Consider the following 23,261-nt stretch of genomic DNA (forward strand, 5'->3'; position numbering starts at 1 on the left):
GAATCCCTCCTGGACAGACGGCTAGAATATAAGACATGTCTATGAAAAAGGAGGATGCCTGCATATAAATGAACGATCATGGCCCAAGCGGAGGACATTTGGGAATCCCTTCTGGACAGAAGGCTGAAATGCAGGCCATGTCCTGCAAAAGGAGGGCTAGGCTTGGTCACCTTGCATAGAAATGTAAATTCATGTTTCTTAGTGATGCTCGAAATGGGGTACATGTCTGGAACCCCTCCTGGGCAGAAGACTTAAATGCAGGCCATGTCCTGGAAAAGGAGGACTAAGCCTGGCGTCCTCTATATCAATACAAATCCATGCTTCTTATTCCCCTAAAATGGAGGACATGTGGGAATCCTTCCTGGGCAGAAGGCTGAAAGGGAGGCCATGCCCTGGAGGAAGAGGAGGAGGAGGAGGAGGGCTAGGCCTGGTCTCCAGGGCGCTTCCTGAGGGGCCTGAGGAGGCCTTGGAGCCTGGAGCAGGTGAGGCGCCTCAGTCTCTGCAGGGAGCGCCAGGCCTCGGAAGCGGAGGGCGGCCCTGGAGGGAGGAGTGTCTCCGCCTCTGCCTCCTCCTCCTCCCTCCCTCCCTTCCCTGCCCTAGTGCCCTCCTGGGAAAAGGAGAGGCTGCGGTTCCTGAGCCCAGTCCCAGCGCCCCAGGGAGCTTTCCTGGCCCCCCGTCGCCAAGCCCAGGAGCAGGTAAGAAAACCGCCCCCAGAAGCCCCCTGCAGAAACAGTCCATCTTCTTGAGACCCCTTTAACTGCCCTGGCCCAGTGCTAGGGAACCCTGGGAAATGTAGTTTTGTGGGACATGTAGCCTTCTCTGCAGAGAGAGCTCTGGTGCCACAACACACTACAATCCCCAGGGCTCCTTAGCCCTGAGCCAGGGCAGTCAAAGCGGTTTCAGACTGGATTGTTTCTGCAGGGGGTTTTGGAGACTCCCCAAAACACACTGCAGAAATAATCCAGTTTGGGACCGCTTGGACTGCCCTGGCTCAGTATTAAGGAGCCCTGGGGATTGTAGTGTGTTGTGGCACCAGAGCTCTCTCTGCAGAGGAGGCTACATGTCCCACAAAACTACACACCCCATAATTCCACTGCATGGAGCCAGGGCAGTTAAAGTGGTGTCAAACTGGGTTATTTCTGCAGTGCGGATGCAGTGCTGAGGAAAATGGCTGTCAGACTATCAGCAGGGCTTTGGTGCCACAACCAACTACCCTTGAAGAGGCATTTGAAACACAAAGTTGTGTTGGAGTGTTGTATTGTTTTAAAGTATGATTTTTAAAACATCTTTATCTTTTTACCGGTATTTTCTTCTTTTAACATCTAATTTGTTTTAATGTTGTAATAACTTAATTCTGTTTTAATGTACCATTTTCATGTATGTTTTTTTAATGTTGTGAGCCTCCCTGAAAGGGAGGGATTATTATTTCTTTCTTTGAAGATGCCAAACACAGATGGTGGCGAAACATCAGGAACAAACTCTTCTAGAACATGGCCACATTGCCCAAAAAACCCACAAAAAGCTATGGATGCCAGCCATGAAAGCCTTTGACTTCACAATAAGAATAATAGTAATCCCACCATTCCCAGAATTCCATAGCATAGAGCCATGGTTGTGAAAGCAGTGTCAAACTGGGTTGTGTCTGTAGTGCGGATGCTGCACAGGACAAAGGTTAGTTAATCATGGCAGGCTGTAACAAGGTCATCTCTGGACTCTTATCATCCTAGTTCAAAGGTCGTTCGCTTTCAGAAGTGCCTGAAAGCACAGCCTTCCCAGTGGCCTCTTTCTCCCAAATTCTTTGGGAATTTCATCAGAATAATATTTCAACCCAAACAATTAAGAAGTAGAAGGACTCAAGACATACTCAACTCCGGAGGTCAGGTTTTGAATCTGGCTCAGCCATGGAAAGCCTCTCAGCTTCAGAGGATGGCAATGGCAAAATCCCTTTGAAGAAACTTGCCAAGAAAACACCTTAATAGGGTTGCCTTAGGGTCACCATAAGTTGGAAATGACTTGAAGGCACACAACAACACCTGAAGGGAAAACAGCTTATTTGGCAGCAGAAGCTACAAAGACAGTTGTGTCAGTGTAAAGAGTTGCATATTTATGATGGTAAACATATCCAGGGGTAGCCATGTTGATGAGAGTGAACTCCCATCCAAAACTTGTGTTGTTGTGTGCCTTCAAGTCATTTTTGACTTTTGGTGACGCTAAGGCAAACCTATCCTGAGCTTTTCTTGGCAAGACTGGTTCAAAGGAGGTTTCCCATTGCCTTCCCCTGAGGCTGAGAGCATGTGATTTTCCCAAGGTCACTCAGTGGATTTTATGGCTGAGCAAGGAATCAAACCCAGGGTCTCCAGAGTCACAGTCCAACTCTGTGAAACCATTATACAGTATCGTGCTGGCTGTCTCCTACAAAAACCTATTTATTGGAGTGCAGCTCCCAGCTGCCCCAGCCAGCCTAGCCAGTGGTGAGGAATCGTGGGAGTTACTGTACAACAACATCTGGAAAGGCACATTTGATGACCCCTGATTATGGAACAATTGTATGCAGGACTACTGAGACACTCAAAGTGATTGTTATTAATGCAGATCAATAGACAGCCTTCTTGGAGTCATATGCATTTGAAGACATAACTGTGTTAGTCTGGAAAATCAATATGCAAAGGGATCTTGCAGCACCTTTGAAACTCTGGCTGCATCCATGTTGCAGAAATAATCCAGTTTAAGACTGCTTTAACTGCCATGGTCAAACGCTATGGAATTCTGGGAACTGTAGTTTGTTGTGATGCTAAAGCCCTCAGAGTGGGAAGGCTAAATCTCTCACAGAACTATAAACCACAGAATTCCATTGCATGGAGCCATGGCAGTTAAAGCAGTGTCAAATTGGATTATTTCTGCAGTGCAGATAGCCCCTACTTGAAATGGAAGATGGTAGCAGGAGCTTTCATAGACTTGAGCCTACTTCCTCAGATGCCTGTGGAGATGCATGTATCAGAGGAAGCAATGATGCATTGTTGTTTTGTTGCAATAGACTAACATGACTACCCCTCTGGAGGTTGTTACTTGGAACTGGTTCTCATTGGAGTTATGCCTGCTACATAAATACTTCAATTCCATAGCTCTTTTGTTGTTCTGTAACAGACTGTCAAGTAGGGTTTAAGTCTCAGGTCTCAGTTTGTTTTGGACTTTGTTCCAGGTTAGCGTTATCTTTAAAAAGCTGGATCTGAGTTATGTTTGCCCAGAATGAGTTTTACAGAGTTAAATTGTGCTTACTTACAAGTTAGTGTGCCTAGTAAGTCTGGGAATCATGTGGCCCTCCAGATGTTGTTGGATTGCAACTTCCAACAGTCCTAACCAGCATGACAAATGGCGAGGAATGCTGAGAGATGTAGTCCAGCAAGATTTGAAGGACCACATGGTGTCCATCCATAGTGCATAGGATTTTAGCCACACATCTTGAACCTAGGTTTGTTTTAGTCTGAGGTTAGCTGCAAGAATTAATTTCCAGGTATGTGTTTGTATGGAAGGCAACCCTAACTCACAGAGTACCTCTTGATCTAGTCTGCTCCAGGAGGTGGGCTGATTCCCAATAGAGAATGAATTGAGACAGGGGAGATTATCACACCAGGGCCAATTCAGCAATAATCGCAGTAACAAAAGCTAACACAACAGTAGGGCTATAGCGCTCGATATTTTTGCACTGTTACACAATTGCTTTATTATTGTGACATTACCATATAATATCGCATTTCTCACACATCCATAAATGAATCATTACTACACTGGAATTGATTGTTTCGCGTATGTGCTGTAAAAAACAACAAAATAAAATATATTACTTCGCCACATTGTTTTAATCCAGTGTAAACAAAATTGTGCCCTATACCTAAAAAAAAAAAAAAAAAAAAGGCTGATATACACTGCAAAACTGATCCTGGCAAGGAGAATTGATTGCTTCCACCAAAATGCATTTTGGGTAACCCTTGTTGCTTCTGCAATAGCGTGAATGAAGCGTGATTAACTTTTGCACTCCCACAATCATGTTTCATTCGTGCTATTGAGAAGCTATTCACAGGATTTCCCAGTGAATGGTTTTTTGCTGGAGCATTCCTGGTTCTTCCCGAGATAACTCCTAGATGAGCGCAACTTCATCTGAAAATCTTCCACACAATTGAGTGATTAAGCCAGGATTATGCCTTTGTCTTGGATCTCTTACATGGGTGGGACCCCTTGGCTAAGTTTCCCATCACTGAATGCACTAGTTTTCATGACAAGGTGCAAAACAAGCCCATGGAAGTACTTTCTTCATGTTTTACTCATTGTCTTGGACAGACTTTTGGGTGAGCTAAAAATACACAACAGTATAATGACCTACATAAATTCAAATTAGACAGTGAGGAAAATGAAATAAAGATTTCTCATACTTGGGATCAAACATTGTTCAGAACAGAGACTGCAGTCAAGAGATAATTGACCAAACTGCTTTTCTGTCTGTACATCTATTTATTTCTATTTGTTGATAACTGCTCTCAAGTCAATCTCGACCCATGGTGACCCAGTGGATGAGACATCACCAAGAATCTCTGTCCTCCATTATTCTGCTTAGCTGCTGCAAATTAATACCCATGACCTCATAGGATCATAGAATCATAGAGTTGGAAGAGACCACAAGACCAGTCTAGCATATGGCCTTCCTCTCTTTTAACTTCCCTCCTCCTTCTCTAGCATTATTGTATTTTCTCATTATGTGACTAAAGTACAACAACATCAATTTAATCATTTTAGCAAATAGGAGTATTTCAGGCTTGATCTATCCAAGGACCCATTTGTTTGTCTTTTTGGCTGTCCACAGTGTGCTCAGCACTCTTCTCAAGCACCACATTTCAAATGAGTTGGTTTTCTTTTTATCTAGTTTTTTTTTTACTATCCAGCTCTCACGTCCATACATAATGTTTAGGAATACCATGGTCTGGATGATTCTCAGTTGCATATCTTTACTCTTTAGGATCTTCTCTAGCTCTTTCATGATTGCCCTTCCCATTCCTTCTTCTTATCTCTTGACTGCAGTCTCTGTTCTGAATGATGTTTGATTCCAAGTATGAGAAATCTTTAACTATTTCAATTTCCTCATTGTCTAATTTAAATTTATATAGGTCATTATACTATTGTATATTTTAGCCCACCGTTTCACAAAGGTTCCAGGCAGATAATGTGAGCCATTAGAATGCTAGTAACCTTTCATCACAGACATTGGTCCAAAATGCACTGCAGAAATAATCCAGTTTGAGACCACCTTAACTGCCCTGGCTCAATGCTAGGGAATTCTGGGAACTGTACTTTTGTGAGACATTTAACCTTCTCTAACAGAAAGCTCTGGTGCCACAATAAACTACAATTCCCAGGATTCCCTAGCACTGAGCCAGGGCAGTTAAAGTGGTCTAAAACTGGATTATTTCTGCAGTGTATTTTGTACCAAAGTGGACTCCCTGTTTGGAGGGGCCGTTAAGTCCTATGTCGGGGCTTCTTTTTCTTGCCATGGCTTCTCATGTGCTTGCCTTCTTCCTCTGGGCCCAATCTGTATGATCACTGAAACAGAGAGTGCAAGGCAAGAAGATCATGTATTGTTGCTGCCTTATAATTGCTCCTGCCTGTTAGCTCAGAGAAAAGTAAACAAGTTCTGGCAAGTATGGAGGAGGATCAGGCCCACGTGGTTCTGGATGTCAACATGGAGCCTGTTGCAAGCATGTCTTGGTAGGTGTTGGACACTACATCCTGGAGTGTACAGTAATGTGCACTTAACTCTGTGTGGGATTTTTGCCTCAGACTATACAGTTAAAACGTTGCTCTCTGTGCCAGTTTCACCCTCAAAGCCAAATGAACATATATATCTTTAGTATGCAGGCGAAATAATTGCTCATTTGATGTGTAGATGAGAGATGTGGGATCATGGTAATATATTTAATCAAACAAAATAAATTCTGAGGATTTTTTAATGGGATCTTTCCAATAGTACCCTACTTTGTTAATAAAGGCAGAGTATGTATTAATCTTCAAAATCTCCACTGTTTTCAAACAGAGTAATCCCAAAAAGCAGTTAGATAGGAGAATGGCCGAGTTTGTGATTGCCCTATTTTACTATGCATTTGTTTTCATCCAGATGTGTTTAGGGTTGTAACCTTTTAGTTGACAAGTCCTGTATAACTGGTTTGTAAGTGGAACTGCCATATCTCTTTAGCCTACTTTACCCCCCCTCCCCCCCCCCCAAAAAAAACCCCTGAGAGTTTCATAGAAATAATTAAACTGGCAATTCTCTTCTGCTTTGTATTATTTCAGACGAAAAGCATGGCTCACTCTGAAAACAAAAGGCTAATATTTGGCTTAATGGCAGGGGCTGCTGGAATAACTTTGGTTGTACTCTGGTATCGTAAAATACGGGAACCCAGGAAAGCTGTACATTTGCCCACATTTCCGAATTCAGAGAAGAGTTTTGATTTAATAGATTTTCCATATGATGCTCACAATGAACAAGGAACAATGATGCTCCTGCAAGGAAGACAGCTTCAGATACTTGAGAAACTGAATGGCTTACTGGTAAATGTGGACGAACTTAAAAAAGAGGTGAAAATTTTGAAAGAAGCTGTTCCAAAGTTGGAAGAACTTGTTCAAAATGAACTCCAAGGCAAAACAGATATTCAGAGGACCAGTCCTTTACACAGGGCAACAAAGAAGAGGAAGGTTGAGGCAACTCAGGGCATGACGGACACCACCAGTTCTGAAGAGGCAGAAAGTGAAGGCGGGTGGGTATTAAAAAATATTTCAGGTTTATTCCCATTTTTAATTAAGCATTAACATTTTTAAAAATTAAAAAAAATGTATATTTGATGTTAAACATAAATTAAAAATTGCTTTCATATAGTATAACCACTCATTTTAAGTATGTAAGCACCAAAAAACTCTGAACCATTAAATTGTTGAACAGTACTTGATTCAGGTACCTCCTAGAGTTTGGTTTTGGACATAACACTGAAGTTTAGTTTAATGTTATGGCTCAGATTTCTCATTCAGTGCAACTAGGTGAAGGAAGCTGGAAGCCTTTGGTTCTGTTTCCAGTTAATTATAATATGTAAGTTTGTTCATACAGTGTGCCCATGCCTGCTTACGCAGAAGCCACGCAATGGGAGAAAGAATGGCCCACGCGCCCACAGCATGCGCACACTCCCATGGTGCGAGCACGAGCCTCATTCAATTGAATGGGACTTGAGCATGCACATTTTTCGGCTTACGGGGGAGAGGGGTTCTAGAACAAATCCCCTGCATAAGCTGAGGGACCACTGTATTAGACACATCTGTGATTAGTTTTAGTAGTTTGTCCAAATAAGACAGCTTCCAACTGAGATTTGCAGTCTTGGCTTGTGTGGGTAAACTATCATTAAAACTTAACTGCAGTTTGTTGTTTGGACAAAATAAACTGGAGTTAGTTGAAAGGAAATGCAAACGCATCCTATGTCCTTGCCATGGTCATGCCAGAACATAGAGGGGAGGCCTTTAGTGTTGTATGCAAATGAGGCCATGAGATGAGGGAATAATAATGTTGTGAATGACTTGCAAAAGCTGGAATTCCATTATTGCTTTCGGATATTAAAATGTTTTAGGGATTTATGTTTAAAAGAGATGGGTTGCCTTTGCTTTTGTAGTCTGTACACTTCATTAGGTATATGCATCTAGCTAGGCCTTCTCATTTTGACCTTCCTATATCTTATTTTCAAGTAGATCATGCTAGTTTTATCTCTTGTTTAGCCTCAACTCCAGAAACCTGTGATAGTGCTGCGCAGCATAATTTGTGCCTCTTAGTCTTGCCTTATCTTAGGAGCAATTTACAATGGAAAATCCAATCCCTGTGGTGAAACTTATCTCTTTCACTATAGTGTCTGCACCTCTGCCAGTAAAGCTTTATCTAATACTGGATCTCTCTTGCTGACACTGCATGGATATAGTTTAATCAGTTAGTTCCACCTAGATGTACCATGGAATATAAAGCAGAGTGCACATCTAGGAATCAAGCCAGCATATTAAAAACACACAGCAAAGTATGCATGTGGTGTTCACGTTGCATACTAATATACTGTGTCCTGTGCACTTAAAAAGCACATCCCCTGTCTTTTTCATAAACCTAGCACAGTTTCCAATTTTTTATATATATTAGTGAAAAGTTAACAAAACAAGGTATAAGAAAACAAGAAGAATGGTAATGAAGTAGACCCATCCATTATCCATTTTTAATGGAGGAAGAAAAAGGGAAGTGATTTTTAATTTTAGCAGCAACCCCCCTCCCCAAATACACGCACACACACACACACACACACACACACACACATATATATATATATATCAGAGGACTGGAGAGCCTGTGGACATCCAAATGTCATTGGACTACTACTCTCAGCAACTCTGACCATTGGCAATTCAGGCTTTGGCTATTGGAAGTTGGATTCTGTCAACACCCTGAAATCTCCATTGACACCTTATTTAGATAACTAAACTTTTTGTCCCTGCTAATCTTTGTATTATACGTAAATTAGTAATGCTGTGCAATGTTATGACAGATAAATTGCATTGGTTTTGGCGCTTTTAATTTGAATTCATTAGTCTTAATTAATTTAATTCAATTTTAATTAAATTAAAATTTAGCATTCAGATTAATATTGTGCCTTGCAAGAATCCCTGACTAAACTTGTAAGGTTGTTAGGATACAGTTGTCAAGAATATTCTGGATCATCTTCTCTTAGGCCTGTTACAGACTGCCAAAATAAAGCTGTTTCGGGACTCTTTGGAGGTATGCTATTTAAATGATGCATGGGTCCTAAGAGTCCAGAGGTCGGGCCAAAGCCACACTCCAGTCCTAAGCACTGGAGGGCAGCTTTGGTGCAGCTTCTGGATTCTTAGGATGCATGCATCATTTAAACAGTCTACCTCCAAAGAGACCCGAAGCAGCTTTATTTTGGCAGTCTGTAACAGGTCTTAGTCTTGCTTTACAGCAAGTGATTTTAAAATTCCAGTAATTCTAGACATTATTGGTAATGTCTAGCTGCACAATTCTGCACAAGCACAATTCATTGTAATATTATTGTCTTTTTTAATGTTGCTGCCAGATGTATCAGTATTTCATTCTGTTCTAGTTTCACAATTGCAGCCCCTGGATCTTGGGAGGTCAACACCTCCCTCAGCAAAACTGAGTGATACAACATTATCTTGTTTACATTGTTGCAGTTGCATCACTTTTCCATACTGTTACAGTTTCACAACTGCAGCACTTAAATCCTTCTCCACTAAAATTCAAGGACAGCCTCAAGGATTTTTTGAATGCATGAAGAATGCCTTTTACACTTTGTTTTACAAGTACAGTACTGTATCATTTAGTACTTTTTCCATGGACATCACAAATGTTTGACTGTGAGATTCATGTCTACAAAGAAGAGGTAGGCAAGGGCTGAACAACCATAACTCAATGTGAGTTCCAAATACTTTGCCATCCTTGAATTTGAAGTTAATTCAAACATTTAATGTTATCACTGCATGGACACAGAGAAAATGTGTGTATAATGGGAAAGAATCTACAGATCTCACCAGCAAAGTGTTTCACTGGTATAGGAGATACTGCATAACTCTTTTAGTAAATCTAAAAATTTAACATGTCTGCTATCAGCTTGTTGCATGCCTGGCAAATCATGTTTGGACTACAACTATCATGAGCTCTAGCTGGCATAAATAGTAGTGAGGAACCATAGAGGTTACAGTCCAATTACATCTTTCAGGCACACATATCCTCCATCCCTGATCTAAGGTTTTGTTGTTGTTGTTGTGCATCAAAAACTAATGTTTCTGTATTGTATAATTCTGAGAATAGACCACTGGAGGGCAATCACACAAAGGTTACAGATTTTTTTCTTTTGTCCCAGGAAGTAAAAGTGGAGGGATTTAGTGATGGATAGCAAGGTGCTGTCAGGTTTTATCAAGCCCTGCTAGTTTTTCATTGTTCCTGGCAAAGGATGCAGGAGATCTCTTTAAAATGATTTATGTGTAAAATAGAAAAATAAGGCAGACCACTGAAATGCTGACTGAAAAAACTTTGCCTACACATTTATTATTTTAAAACCCAACCATCTTGAACATAGAAAAGTCTAGGCTTCATTTTAGAAGTAGAGGGAAGAAGAAATGGCCACCCCCCAGTGACTTCCTGCTGTCTCCACTGGTATTTCCTTCAATCCTTCTAATTTTTTCAGGACTTTTTGGGAGTTTTCCATTTGCAGATCTGGAGGACTAGAACAGTCAGCCTGTCAGACATGCAGAGAGAAAAGCCAAACCAAAGCCAAAGTTGTGGAGCTGCCTGGCTTGCCCCAAAGTGCTCTCTTTCCATATCCAACCACCATTTTGCCTCATTTGTTTGGTATCTTAAGCACTGGAGAGAGATAAACTTTATGTGTGTTTGTAAGGCAGAACAAGTCAAAGATCTGTACAACTTTAGTTTGTCCCGAATGAGCAGTATGTCTGCACATAAGTTGTTCCTGCTTGCATCAGGAGAGATTAATGAAGTTTAGAGTTTTGCATTATGATTAGTTTGTTAAATCTTGTGGTGGAAGTTTCCCTTCTCTGGTTTGTTCCTGCCAGAGAAAGAAGACAAGCACCAACCCTTGACTGTAGTTTTGTGCAAACAAATTGAATGAATTGAGATGCTTTTGCCTGGCATAAGTTTTCATGAACCCCAAACTGATACATACAGCATGCAGAAACCAACAAACTAACCCCAAATTATTGCATACTTCTCTAATATGAATATCACATGAATATTTCTTCCAGTGTTAAATTTTCTTGCACAGCAAATTTTGTGAGACCAATTCTTGACTTTTCAGCCTTGTAAGAGCAAGGCCTTGATTTTTTTTTTTTTAAAAGCACATGAATTGTTTCCGTTGGCAGGGAAGAGATAATACATCTCATCTCAAGATCATTATTCAATGAAGAACATTTTCTCCCATGAGCCTGAAAGGATATTTGGTATAATGATACAGTACTGCTAGCTCAAAAGCTCATCATAATCATGGGGGGCCAGAGCAAGGGGGGGATCTGTAATTCAGTTTTATATTTTTTAATCTTTATTATCATGCATTATCTTTAGGCACTAATTTCTCTTATTTAAAACATAAATATTTTTGTAGGATAACATATCGCAGGGAATGCCTACAATGACCAAAAAATCAGTCTCACTTTGCATTTTTCTGGTCTGCTATGACCTTGCAGTGACCCATCAATGCCACACACTAACAGATATAGCAAGTTGACATTGGCTTAACTGGCCACTCACATTTCCCCCAGCAAACTCATTTCATTCCACTGTTTTTTGTCTTCCCACCATGAATCAAACTAACAGCCAATAGCTGTTATTGTTTGCCTGTCCATCTAGTGACCAACTTGCACTCCAATTGGATCCTTCCCCATCTAACCCCCTTCTGGCACCACAGTGAGTGAGGTAGAGATTTTAAATGTACACATATGTGCACATACACAAAAGACCAAAAAAAGGAGAAAAAAACCCACATATTTATCTTTTACTTATGAAAGTAGTCAGCCAGGAGATCAGCGATGAGGGATTAGATTGGGCTACCCCTCTGATCCTCCCCACTACCTGATTAGGCATTGTGTCATCTTTGTTTCTTACTTCAGTGAATGGAGTGCACATATTCCTTCTTCCCTTCCCCTGACCCCCCACCATCAGACTTGTGTCACCTTTTATTTAACTATAGAGAATGTAGGTATGGTGATCTCCTCATGAGTAATCAATCCAAGTGAATGAGCCAGCAATTGCCCTCCTCCCAGTCATTCACTCACTGGCTCACTTACTTGTGAGAAGATCTCAAAATCTCCATTTTCTGCAATTAAATAAGAGTAAAAAGAGTGTAAGAAACATAACACTCAGGTGGGGTGGAAGAAGAATGAGGGAGTAGCCTAATCTAACTCCTCACCACTGATCTCATGGCTGAATATATACTGGAGTTTTAAAAGAATATATGGCAACAAGCACCAGGCTTGTCAGAACCAGCCCTGCTCACCACAAACTCCTCCTGCCCACAGCTCCACACCAAAGCCACCTTGAACACAGGGCGTACACACAATTATATGGATTTTTAAAGGGAATTTTGGGGTAAAAGGTGAATTTTGGTAAATTGGACAAAAGCACTCTGAACAGAATTACCTGTAAATTTACAGTGACTTCCTTCCAAATTGTCAATAACATCATGTCCCCTGCCCAAAGCAACTGTGAGGTCAATACATTTTTTTCATACATGTAGCCAAGCTCACAATCTATTATTGAAAGACGATTTGAGATGTATTTTCCCACTTTGAAAAATACATGCTGAAAGGCCTCTTTGAGACATGAAACTAGTTAGGAAACTGTTAACATTCCAGAGCCACAACGGTAAAAGTTTTCATCAGCTTCAATTGAGCACCTTTTAACCTCTTTTCCCTGACATGTAGTGCAACCCTTTGCAAGTCTACTCAGAAGTGAACTTCAGTAGGTTACTGGTAAATTGGATTTTTGGCGAGGTAAGTTCGTATGTAAGATTACAGGCTTAGACATGCTTAAATTTTGCTGGATCATACAGTTCAAGTTGAATCCCTTCATAATAACTATTGAAATAATTCTACATAAAAAAGCACAGAAATAATTCCAAGACCGCAGTGTATATTTTTCTCTTCTAAATTTGCTGGTCATATTGCAAATTGAATTTTACGGTATGCCTGCTGTATCTTGTTTTTTGTTAATTTCACTAGGAAAAAAATATATAGTGATACCCTGTAAACAGCAACATGAACCAGAGTTCTTTTTCCACAGAAGAGTTTTGGCCCAGAAAACTTTGCTTAATGACCATAAATGAAATGACATGGAGACTTCAAATTGAATGTAAATCCAGCATGAACTGAACAATAGTCATATGATTGGGGTAACTGATAAAAATTGTTAAATATTGCATTGTAAGAGTGCTCTGTGGCTTTAAAAAGGGTTTTTCCCCCCTCCTAAATTTTAGTTACATGACAGCTCATACTGACACTGAAGGAGAATCTGAAGAAGAAAAGGGATGGATCAATTCTTCCACAACCTCTTTGACACCAGAAGAGAAAATAGATCTCTTTAATCTTCTGCAGGAGAGCGACAGGTTGCATTCTGGTTCAGATAATGACAAAAGAGAGAGCTTCAAACTCTTGCTTGAAAATGAAGAAAAGGTATAATGGGCATGTGCCATGCTAATATTGCTTTCATATCACAATCTATAGTTTACTGGTGTGTGTGCCATTCACTTAAATGTTTTTATGAAATCTGGATTGGAGAAGTTATTCATGTGGGTTGGTTTTAGGAAAAGTTGCTTGGTCCTTGATTGTCACTGTGGTACCTGAAAATAATGACTCTTGCGCTTAACAAGCTTGGGAACATTTTCTGGTGTTTTCCACATGTGGCAAATATTTCCTGAAAACAATTTCTCCATATTCAGTTAATTTAGAGGGATTCTTATTGCAGTTTTGAGGAAAGGCACCACTATGTAGTCAAGATCTGTGCTTTAGTAGCGTAGAAGTCATACCTGACACAATAAGCCTTGTGTCAAATCCTGTAAACTTGTCATGCTTTGGTTCAGGATCTGCAGGACAAAGCTTAGAAGAGTTCTTTTTATAATGACAACTCCCATAATTCTGGGCAATTTTGAGAACTGTAGTCTAAAAACCCCTCTTCATTCAGTGCCTTACTGAAAATGAATGACAGAATCAAAATGATGGTATCAGAAGTTGTGAAATGAGCAAATTTCTCATGACTTGACAGGTGAATTGAAATTGATAAAGATCTGGTTTTATCTTCTTGCCTGTAACAGCGTGGCAGAATTTTGCATACAATCTGCAGGCAAGAGATAACCGTTTAGTACTTAATACATAATTGTTGTTCTGTACCTTCATTTCTTACTTTTGGCAGCATAAGGCTATATAATTCTTTGCAACAAAGAAGGAAGAAGAGGAAACAACAATGACAACTAGCACACAACACAAAACAGTTTCATACTAGTCTTTCCCTTGCAGTGTTTTAATTGCAAGGAGTTTTTGTTTATTCATTTTATGCAAGATAGTATTTAAATACTTGATCCCACCCCCTCCTGTGATCTGAGGCAGTACATTCAGTTCTTTTGCCTTATCCATTTGTGGATCACAGTGATTAATTTGTGTTTGTCTTTACAAGGAGCAGAACTGTTATATAGAGAAGGTAAAAACGTTGCCATCTCTACAACTTTTGTTTTATTTGAATGAGAGCAGATGGGTATTAAAAGTTAGGAGTAAAAGATCATAAAACGAAGTACACATGGCAAAGTTTGGAAAAGTTACTTTTTTGAACTACAGGTTTGAGAATTCTTCAGGCACCATGACCATACTCATCACTCTAGCAGTGGGATTCTGGGAGTTTTTAAAAACTTTTTCCAAGCTCTAAACATAGACAGTAGTAAGAATTGTTTTCCTGGTCACTGACAGATGCTTGTGGCTCTTGTGGAAGCCATATTCCACTCTAAATAGTTCTAGATCCTTAATTTTGTGCTGTTTGGATTTCATATTACCAGTGCTGGGCACATACAAAACCTCTCCAACAGATACTGTGCCTTGTCAAATATTGTGCTGTGTCATACATTTATTGTGCAATAATAATAATAATAATAATAAATCACTGGAATCATACTTTACTACAGAGATTAAAGACGACTGCTTTATTAGAAGAATCTTGCATTACAAAAGTCCAAAACACACTGCAGAAATAATCCAATCTGAGATTACTTTAACTGCTCTGGCTCAGTGCTAGGGAATTCTGGGCAGTTAAAACAGTCTCAAACTGGATTATTTCTGCAGTGTGTATTGGACCAAAGATTTACAATGGGTATAGGCATAAAAGGGGGTCTTGTGGCATCTTAAATGAAACTCCAAGGAACTTGGCTCCCTTCTCTGCTGTCTCAAAGACTTTTTTTCTTGAACAGGCCTTCAGCGTTTAACTAAAGGATATCTAATCAGTGTACTATTTTACTTTCTTATATAGTATACTATCTTTTACTCTATTTTGAATGTATTTTTGAACTGTTTTAAATTAATTTTAAATTGGATTGGTTGTTCAATGGTTTTTGGAACTTTTCTTGTTTTAACTACAGGTATTTTGTTTTAACTTATTTTGCAAGCCATTCTGAACCTTCTAGAAACCTCTGAAAGCATTTTCCAGAGTGTATTCACAGCTCCCCCCCCCCCCCGCCAGTCTCCACTTTTCATATTTCTGTTTTGGTGGCAGAACTTATAGATCTGTACTTCCTTAAGATGCTGGGTACAGCTAATGAGGCAGGCTTGTCTGCTTTCCCCATTTCTCTTTGTTTTGTTGTTCATGCATCATTTTCAGTAAGGGACTCTGGAGGCAGTTCCTGTTAACCTGTTGTAGGCAGGCACGCATAGCTATAGTATGATCAGCTACAGAAGAATCCCATTATTTCTCAGCTTTATTGTGTTGTTTATTACAGACAGATGACTGCAACACAACAGCAAAAGTTGGTGTTTCATAGAAATAAGCTTTTTTGTAACAGCCTTTGTTACCTGCAGTATGCCTGTGCTAATTTTCATGTGAAACAGAAATGCTTGCAATCCAGTGTGGACCTCAGTTGAAATGAACTTTGAGGTAGAAACAGCAGAATCTCAATTATCTTAAATGTATTGATTTTCATATTCATAGTGGTTTGAACATTGGGCTATGACCCTGCAGACCAGGGTTCGAATCCCATGAATTGGCCATGAGAACTCACTTGGTGACCTTGGGCAAGTCACAGTCTCTCAGCCTCAGAGGACAGTAAAGAGGAAAACCCTCTGAACAAATCTTACCAAGAAAATTCCATGATAGTGTCACTTTAGGCTTGCCATAAATTGGAAACTACTAGGAGATACATTACAACAAGTATGTATCAAGTTCTAGCCTATAAGTTACTGCAGTAGATATAGAAAAATAACGAATGATAATAGTGAATTTAGAATCTAATGAAGTGCTTTATTTACACAACGGCATGTATGTTAATTCATTTTAACCATGTCAAAAAATTTTTTTTTATAGTGAGGGCAATCTAACGTGTCTAATTCTGCTTGTGTGCAGTACAGAAATTGTGCTGGCTTTCTTTGGAGACTTGCCCGTGCTTATGGTGATATGTTTATGTTAACTACTGATGCTGAAGAAAAAAAGAACTACGCTTCTGAAGGTTGGCTGGGCAATAAAACTTTTTCTAAAATGTAAAATGATACCTGATTGTTTGGACCAATATAATAACAGAAATCAATGCTAAATAGAAAATGTGATGAGGAAGAGAACTTCCCCATTGTTTCCACTGCTCTTGGAAGTGCACTTGGAGCAAATACATAATACATACAAAAATCTGCTAAGAATTTAAAGTCGAAGGCTTACATGGCCGGCATCCATAGGTTTTTGTGTGGTTTTTTTGGGCTATGTGGCCATGTTCTATCAGAGGTTCTCTGATAGAACATGGCCACATAGCCCAAAAAACCCCACAAAAAACTGCTAAGAATTGGTCTTGCCTGCTTTTGGAAATTAAGTTTGCTTGGGCCTGGTCAGTGTCTGGATGAAAGACCATCAGGTACTGGGGATCTTTAGATAGGGCAAAGAAAGCATGCTGCCTAAAACCTGAAGAGTTACTGCAACTTTGAGTTGACAGTACAGTACTGGCCTAAACAGTCAAATGGTCTACCTCAGCATGAGACAGCTTCTTATGTTCCTGTAGTTCTCTAATGTGTGTGTTTATCTTTTGTGCCTATGCTGCTTTCTGCCATGCAAAATAGCAGTGGTGTCCTGAATTTATACTTTACCTTTCCTCAGCATGCTGCCTACAATCCCCAGCTGACTTGGATCATGGGAGTTGTAGTCCAGCACATCAGGAGGGCACCAGGTTGGTGTGTTGGAGCTTTCCTGCTAGGATTGGGAAAGATGAACTTCCCTTGCCTTGTTGTGTTTTATGGCTGCAGGAGGAATTTAAGTAAAGATGGAGGTTTTGATCCTTCTGAAAAACTGCTTCTTCTCTGCATGCATGCCTTATTTTTCAAATGAATAACTTTAGCAGGCTTATCCTGGAAGTATGTCCCCCCCAAAACCACTACAACCTTCCTCACAACAAACAGGATTCCAGTTTGGATTGTTATAATTTTAAGCCAGTTTTCCTTTTATGGATTGAGTTTATGCACTGAGACAGTGTGAATTAGTTGTAATGGATGATGGATTTCTTTATATTCTATGCATGTTCTTCAAAGACTGTGGTTTGTTTTGTTGCAGAGATGGGAAATGTGTATTATTCCAGAAGTTGTTCAGTTATGGCCCCTGTAATCCTTTACCATTAGCTATGCTGGCTAAAGTTTTTGGGGACAACATCTATAGGATCACATGTCCCCCACCTTTGACTTATGGTCAGATCATGCATAGCACTAAAAACCCTATGATGCACCTTTTGCAGGAAAACTTGTAGCTGAGAATGCTATCAGCCTGGATTCATCAGTCGCTGAGAGTCACCAGTGGTAAGTTTGTGCGTGACAGAACTTGAACTCAAACAAATAACTTTTATGCCATATTCAAAAGCACACAAACTGAGAAGAAGGACCATAGCTTAGTGGAAGAGGATGCACATGCAGAAGGTCCCAGGTTCAGTCCCTGACTTTGTCTGGTAATGCTGGGAAAGCCCCCTGTCTGAAATGCTGGATAAGTCTTTGCTGCAGAATTTTGAGCATAATTTAGCTTACATGGGAGATTAATGCTCTGGTCCTATAGTTGCTGCAGTCTTTTGTGTCTCCCTTTTTTGTGGATGGGGATGTATATTGATTGTTTCCTGTCTGTTAGCCACTGTTTAGTTTTCCATATTTATTGACTTATATTAGTTAGCACTCGAGTTTTTTCTGTCTATGTCCATCGTAACAGTTCAATTGGAATTTTATCTGTTCCTGGTGATTTATTTTTACCAATTCCTCTTATTGCAGCTTCCACTTCGTTTTTTAGGATTTGGGTTCATTCTTATATTGTTCTTTGCTCCATGTATCATTCATTTCTCCATCTCTTTTATAACTCATCTCTGTATTGCCTCCAACATCTTTTTTTATTTCTTCTTGGTCTTTTAGTATGTTCTTTTCCTCGTCATAGAGCATCCCAGCCCTTGGTTTGAACTTCCCTTTGAGTTCCCAGATTTTGTGGAAGAGGTCTCTTGTTTTTACTTTTTTGTTATTGTCTATTTCTTTGTATTTATCATTATAATAATTTTCTTTATCTTTCCACACTAGTCATTGTACTGTTGCATTCATGGTTCTCGTTTTGTTTTTATCTCTCTTAGCTTTTGCCTCTCTTCCACAAATTGATCATCCCTGTTCTACAAGGTACAAATAATGTGACTTATAACAAAAAATATAATTAAATAGAGTATGATAGCTATTTATTTAGTTTACCTGCATTTTCCAGTATTCTGCAAAGATGTCTGACTAGCTAACAAATCAGGGCTGTAGGGGGAATAAAAGCAAGGAACAAGTATTAAAATAACAAATAGTATTGTTAATAGTTAAAAAGTCAGTCAGTTTTACAACAAAAAATGTAGTTTAGACTTGCTTGTAACAGTTCTAAAATGGTACTTGTTATCAACAGTGCTCTAGGAAAGGTCCCTGCTAAGTCCCTTCAATATGACAAAGACGAATGTATGCACAAAAAAGAAATACACCTGATACCAAAAAAGACTGAAACAATTAAAATATTTTCTTAATTCTGTTTGACAGACATATATATTGTCGATTTCCTCTTAAAGATGACCTCCACTAAAACATTCATCTGATGGGAAATTTTATATTCTCAGATTCATGGGTTTAGGTATTGAGACGGCCCTAAAGGCATCAGATCCCATCTGATTTGGAAACTAAGCAGGGTCAGCCCTTATTAGTACTTGGATGGCAGACCACCAACAAATTCCAAGGGGTGGAAGCTATATTTCAGAAGAAGGAACTGCAGGCACATACACACACATGCTAGGGAACTGAGCAGACTGAGCAAGTTTCAAATGCCTGTCTTGGCCATTAGGTGGAGAATGTGTTCCTTCTTTTTTCTTGATTTTTTAGCATTAGGATCATTCCTTTTTCTTTTTATTCTTTTTATTATCCCTTAATCTGTACAAATTTTTTCTAGGCTATTGAGTTATTTAACAGTCTAGCAAGACTGCAGTCGTGCAGATAGCAGGGTGACTTAACTCCCATTTGTGGGATTTTAGTGAAACAAAAGCCTTTTTATTTGTAAGACTACAGTCCAGATCTCTTCTGATAACATCTGTACACCTCATTTTGGCCTTCCTGTTCATCTTGTGCCTTGCACTACCTTCATTTATGTCTTCTTGTATCACCACATTTGAACTAATATAACAAAATATCTTAATCACTTGTACAATTACAGTCAGTTTTCACATTCTACTCCTTGCATTTCTTAAATTGTTTTTCACTGTAGGGTCAACAATAGCATTTCCATCTCTCTTACTAAAATGCAGGTGAATGCTATCAGTGCCAACTTATAAGTAAGTCTCGCTGAATTCAATGGTGTGTATCACATCTCACCCTTTCTGGCTGTTCAGAATTTTGACCAACACAGCATAACAAGTTCTACTATAATTTTGGTATACGTTTGGTTGTTTAGACTTATGGTTAGGATTTCCCTCAAACTTTGTCTTTAAGGCAAGATATTTTAAAGACAAGCAAGTGTGGCGTAGTGGTTTAAGTGCTGGACTGCAACTCAGGAGATCAGGGTTCGATTCCCTGCTGGGTCATCAAACCCACTGCATGACCTTCGGCAACTCACATGCTCTCAGCCACAGGGGAAGGCAATGGTAAACCTCCTCTGAACAAATCTTGCTAAGAAAACCCCATGATATGGTCACCATAAGTTGGGAATGACTTAAAGGCACACAGCAGTAACACATTTTAAAGACATTTCCCTGGTTTCACAATATCTTGTGCCTGAAAGCTATGTGTCTTCTCTGTAGATCCCTTTCTCTGCAGTAGTTGTTGTTTTCCTCATCAGATTCTCCATGCATAGTTTAAGTTGTACCACTTCAGCAACTAGCATGCTGTTTTTAAATCACTGGATTGCTCCAGTTAGTAGTGCACATACATGGTGCTGACCACTGAAGCTTTAAAAATATTCTGGTCCCATCACATCTGTGATGGTATAGATTATAATAGCTTATGTTCAATAGAATAATATGCATGTTAAGGCCCTACTGGAAGAAGAACGTAGGGATGCTTCTGAAGAATGAACGAGCTGTCACAAAACAGCTATGAACTCTCATGCATCTTTTGCTACTGAATGTTCTGTCAAAGAATACTGGAAGTTCCTCACATCAGATTTCTATCTTCAGTCCTTCATGCTTAGTTATCTTTTACATTTCTTGTACTAAATTGGTTTCAAGATAGATATTAGGCATTATGTCTATATGGATGTATTTTAACCTGTTGTAAGCCGCTTTGATTGCCTGGCAAAAAGCAGGATAGAAATAAATTTTTTATTTATTATTATTTTAGATATTTGAATTGTAGTTTTTTATTTTAATCTTTTAAAATTATAACCCCACTTGGGTCACTTGGCATAAAGATGGCACAGATAGACATGCATTTTCATTTAGATCACTGGTGGGCTGGATTAAGGGCCAGGTTTCTGCTCCTGGGATGCTTGGGCTGCATGGATTGCCAAAAATCACATTTTAAAAACTCCCTCTAAGTCACAATTCCACATCTGTTTTGAAAAGTGTGTGGCAGTGGTGGTGGTGGGGAAATGTTAAACATTTCAGGGCTTCCCTTGTTGTTGTTAGCTGTCCTCAAATCAACCTAAACTCATGGCGATCTGTGGATGAGACATCTCCAAGTCTCCCTATCCTCCACTGCTGTGCTGAAGTCCACAATATCCTCTGCACTCTTCTCCAGCACTACAGCTTGAATTCTGGGAACTGTAGATTATTGTGGCACCAGAGCGCTCTGACAAAAAAAAAAAAGATTAATGTCTCACAATAATACAGTTCCCAGAATTCCATAGCAGTGAGCCATGCCCGTTAAAGTGGTGTCAAACTGAAGTGCAGACAGCCCCATGATCTTGTTTACTCAGAAGTAAATTTCTTTGAGTCCTATGATACCTTAATGATTTTACGGATTTATTATAAAATGCCACAGGACTCTTTGTTTATTCTGTTACAAAACTCTGAGTTTCCTTCGTTTACTGGAAATCTCCATCTCAGTTACCGGTTTCCCACTCCAAATTATTTCCTTCTAAAATGAAATGGTGCTTATTTTTCAATTTTAAAATGTATTCAACAAAAATGCAACTTCAGCTAATCAAGTCAGCTCAAAAAGGAAGGATAAATGTACAGGATATGTATACCCCTTTCATTAAGTCTCCTCCATCTATTACTAAGAGACAACTAGGATATTGTGCACACCAGTTTGCAGCTAGCGTGACTTTTGCACTAAGAAAAATAAGCAGCTTTTTATTTGTCTGGAAAGGCCTTTACATATAAAAGTATCACCCTTAACTGGTTTAACCCAGCACCTTTCTTCCCTTGTCACGCACAGACTTGGAGATTCTGCGAAACCCAGGATTAGCTTGTTTGCATTTCATTGTTTTCTTTTCTAGCTACAATCTGTTTAGCTATGGTATGCTGAGTTTATCTGATTAGCACCTAATGAGCCAAGGGAGGTTGGAGAGCAAATGTTGCCTGCATTTCTGAAACTTACCAGGGAAATTAAGTTTTTGGTACTCTTTTCTCTTCCAAATACTTAACATTCCTTGTCTTTCCGTGCTTAGAATTGTCAGCAGGGTTGTTGGTTTTTTTGTGGGGGAGAGGGGATAGACTAGCTAGTCCTGAATGATCTTCCATCTTGTCTTCAGTCATCTCTTTTTGGATGGAGAAACATGTTAAATGTGTAAAGAAGACTACAAACTTGCAAGCTAGTTTGTAGAATTTGTTTAGAAACATGCATTGATCTGTTCCTACAGAAAGGAAAGTCTTTCTGCAAATATTGGAAAAATTATGCCTTCCCATTGCCATAAATCATATATGCATATTGGTTGCAGGGGAAGATTTGTTGTGGTGGGGAGAATATAGTGTGAAATCTTAGTCATGCGTCTAAGTGGTTGGACTGAAAACTGATTCCAGGCTATCTGAATCATTCATATCTTCTTATGAGTCAGGATGGACAGTATCAAGATCTACATCACTGCAACCTAGTATGTAGAATATTTTGAGTTGGCAGATATATGCCACCTTAGGTCCCAGTTTTGGAGAAAATGATGAATATAAAGTTGTTCACAATGGTGGTAATAATAATATCAAGATCTACATAATTGCAAGCTAGTTTGAGAAATATTTTGAGTTGGCAAGTACATGCCACCTTGAGTCCTGGTTTTGGAGAAAAGGATGAATATAAATAAAGTTGTTAACAGTGGTAGTAATAATAATGTACACAAATATTCTGAGTCTATTTTATTGTCTGATACACAGTTTCTTAGTTGTTTAATCTTAATAAACTTTTCAGTCAATTTAATGAGTCAGTTAAGGCTTGCATACTAGGGACTAAGGCCCTGTGCAAACCAGCAATTTGGGCCAGCCTGGGAGTGGAGTCAGGGCATAGCATCTACATGACGCATGCTCAGCCTCTTCTCCCAGTGTGTCATGACGCTGTGCACCGCAACATGTGGTGTTACGGTGCTCTATTTACATGACGCAGTGCCGAAGGAGCGCCGTAAAGGCTCAGCACCACAGCTGTTGTGCCCTGGAAAGGCCAGATTGGGGCCCCAGCATGTAGTTGCCACAGCCCCAATCTGGCTGTAAAAGGAGCGGCTGTATGCCGCCCCTTTGGGGCTGTCTGTACAGCCCCTAAATCGTATTGAACTCAGTGGGACTAATTTCTGAGTAAACAGGACTCACTGCACATCTTCACAGACAATGTGAACTGCTTTGTTTTTTGGGGTGGGGGGAACCCTACAGTAGTCTGTGTTGACCTTCACAGCAAAACATTCTTTTCTCTTTTCAGGTTTGCAATGATGTGTGGCTACATGTCTCAGTTTGAAAGCATACAGAACAAAATCAAAAATGGCTATCTCTTTAAGGTATGTTTTGGTAGCTTTCTTAAACTTGTTGTTATTA

The 23,261-nt window shown here is 39.6% G+C and overlaps 1 protein-coding gene across 4 annotated transcripts in view; it reads left to right on the forward strand.

Moving 5' to 3' along the window:
• The first annotated feature begins 578 nt into the window (after window positions 1–578).
• Window positions 579–23,261, forward strand: part of RMDN2 (regulator of microtubule dynamics 2) — a 32,292-nt gene continuing 9,609 nt past the window's right edge. For 3 of the 4 annotated variants that reach the window (XM_042478139.1, XM_042478166.1, XM_042478157.1), the window contains exons 1-6: window positions 579–695; window positions 6,337–6,800; window positions 13,083–13,278; window positions 16,202–16,304; window positions 17,565–17,625; window positions 23,149–23,224. In XM_042478139.1, coding sequence (XP_042334073.1) covers window positions 6,346–6,800; window positions 13,083–13,278; window positions 16,202–16,304; window positions 17,565–17,625; window positions 23,149–23,224 — 891 coding nt within the window. In that variant the 5' untranslated portion in view covers window positions 579–695; window positions 6,337–6,345. Of the gene's footprint in view, window positions 696–5,624; window positions 5,755–6,336; window positions 6,801–13,082; window positions 13,279–16,201; window positions 16,305–17,564; window positions 17,626–23,148; window positions 23,225–23,261 lie in introns of those variants that run through there. The other variant, XM_042478149.1, reaches the window with a different exon arrangement.

Source organism: Sceloporus undulatus, chromosome 1 (genome assembly GCF_019175285.1).
Source record: "Sceloporus undulatus isolate JIND9_A2432 ecotype Alabama chromosome 1, SceUnd_v1.1, whole genome shotgun sequence".
Classification (NCBI taxonomy): Eukaryota; Metazoa; Chordata; class Lepidosauria; order Squamata; family Phrynosomatidae; genus Sceloporus; species Sceloporus undulatus.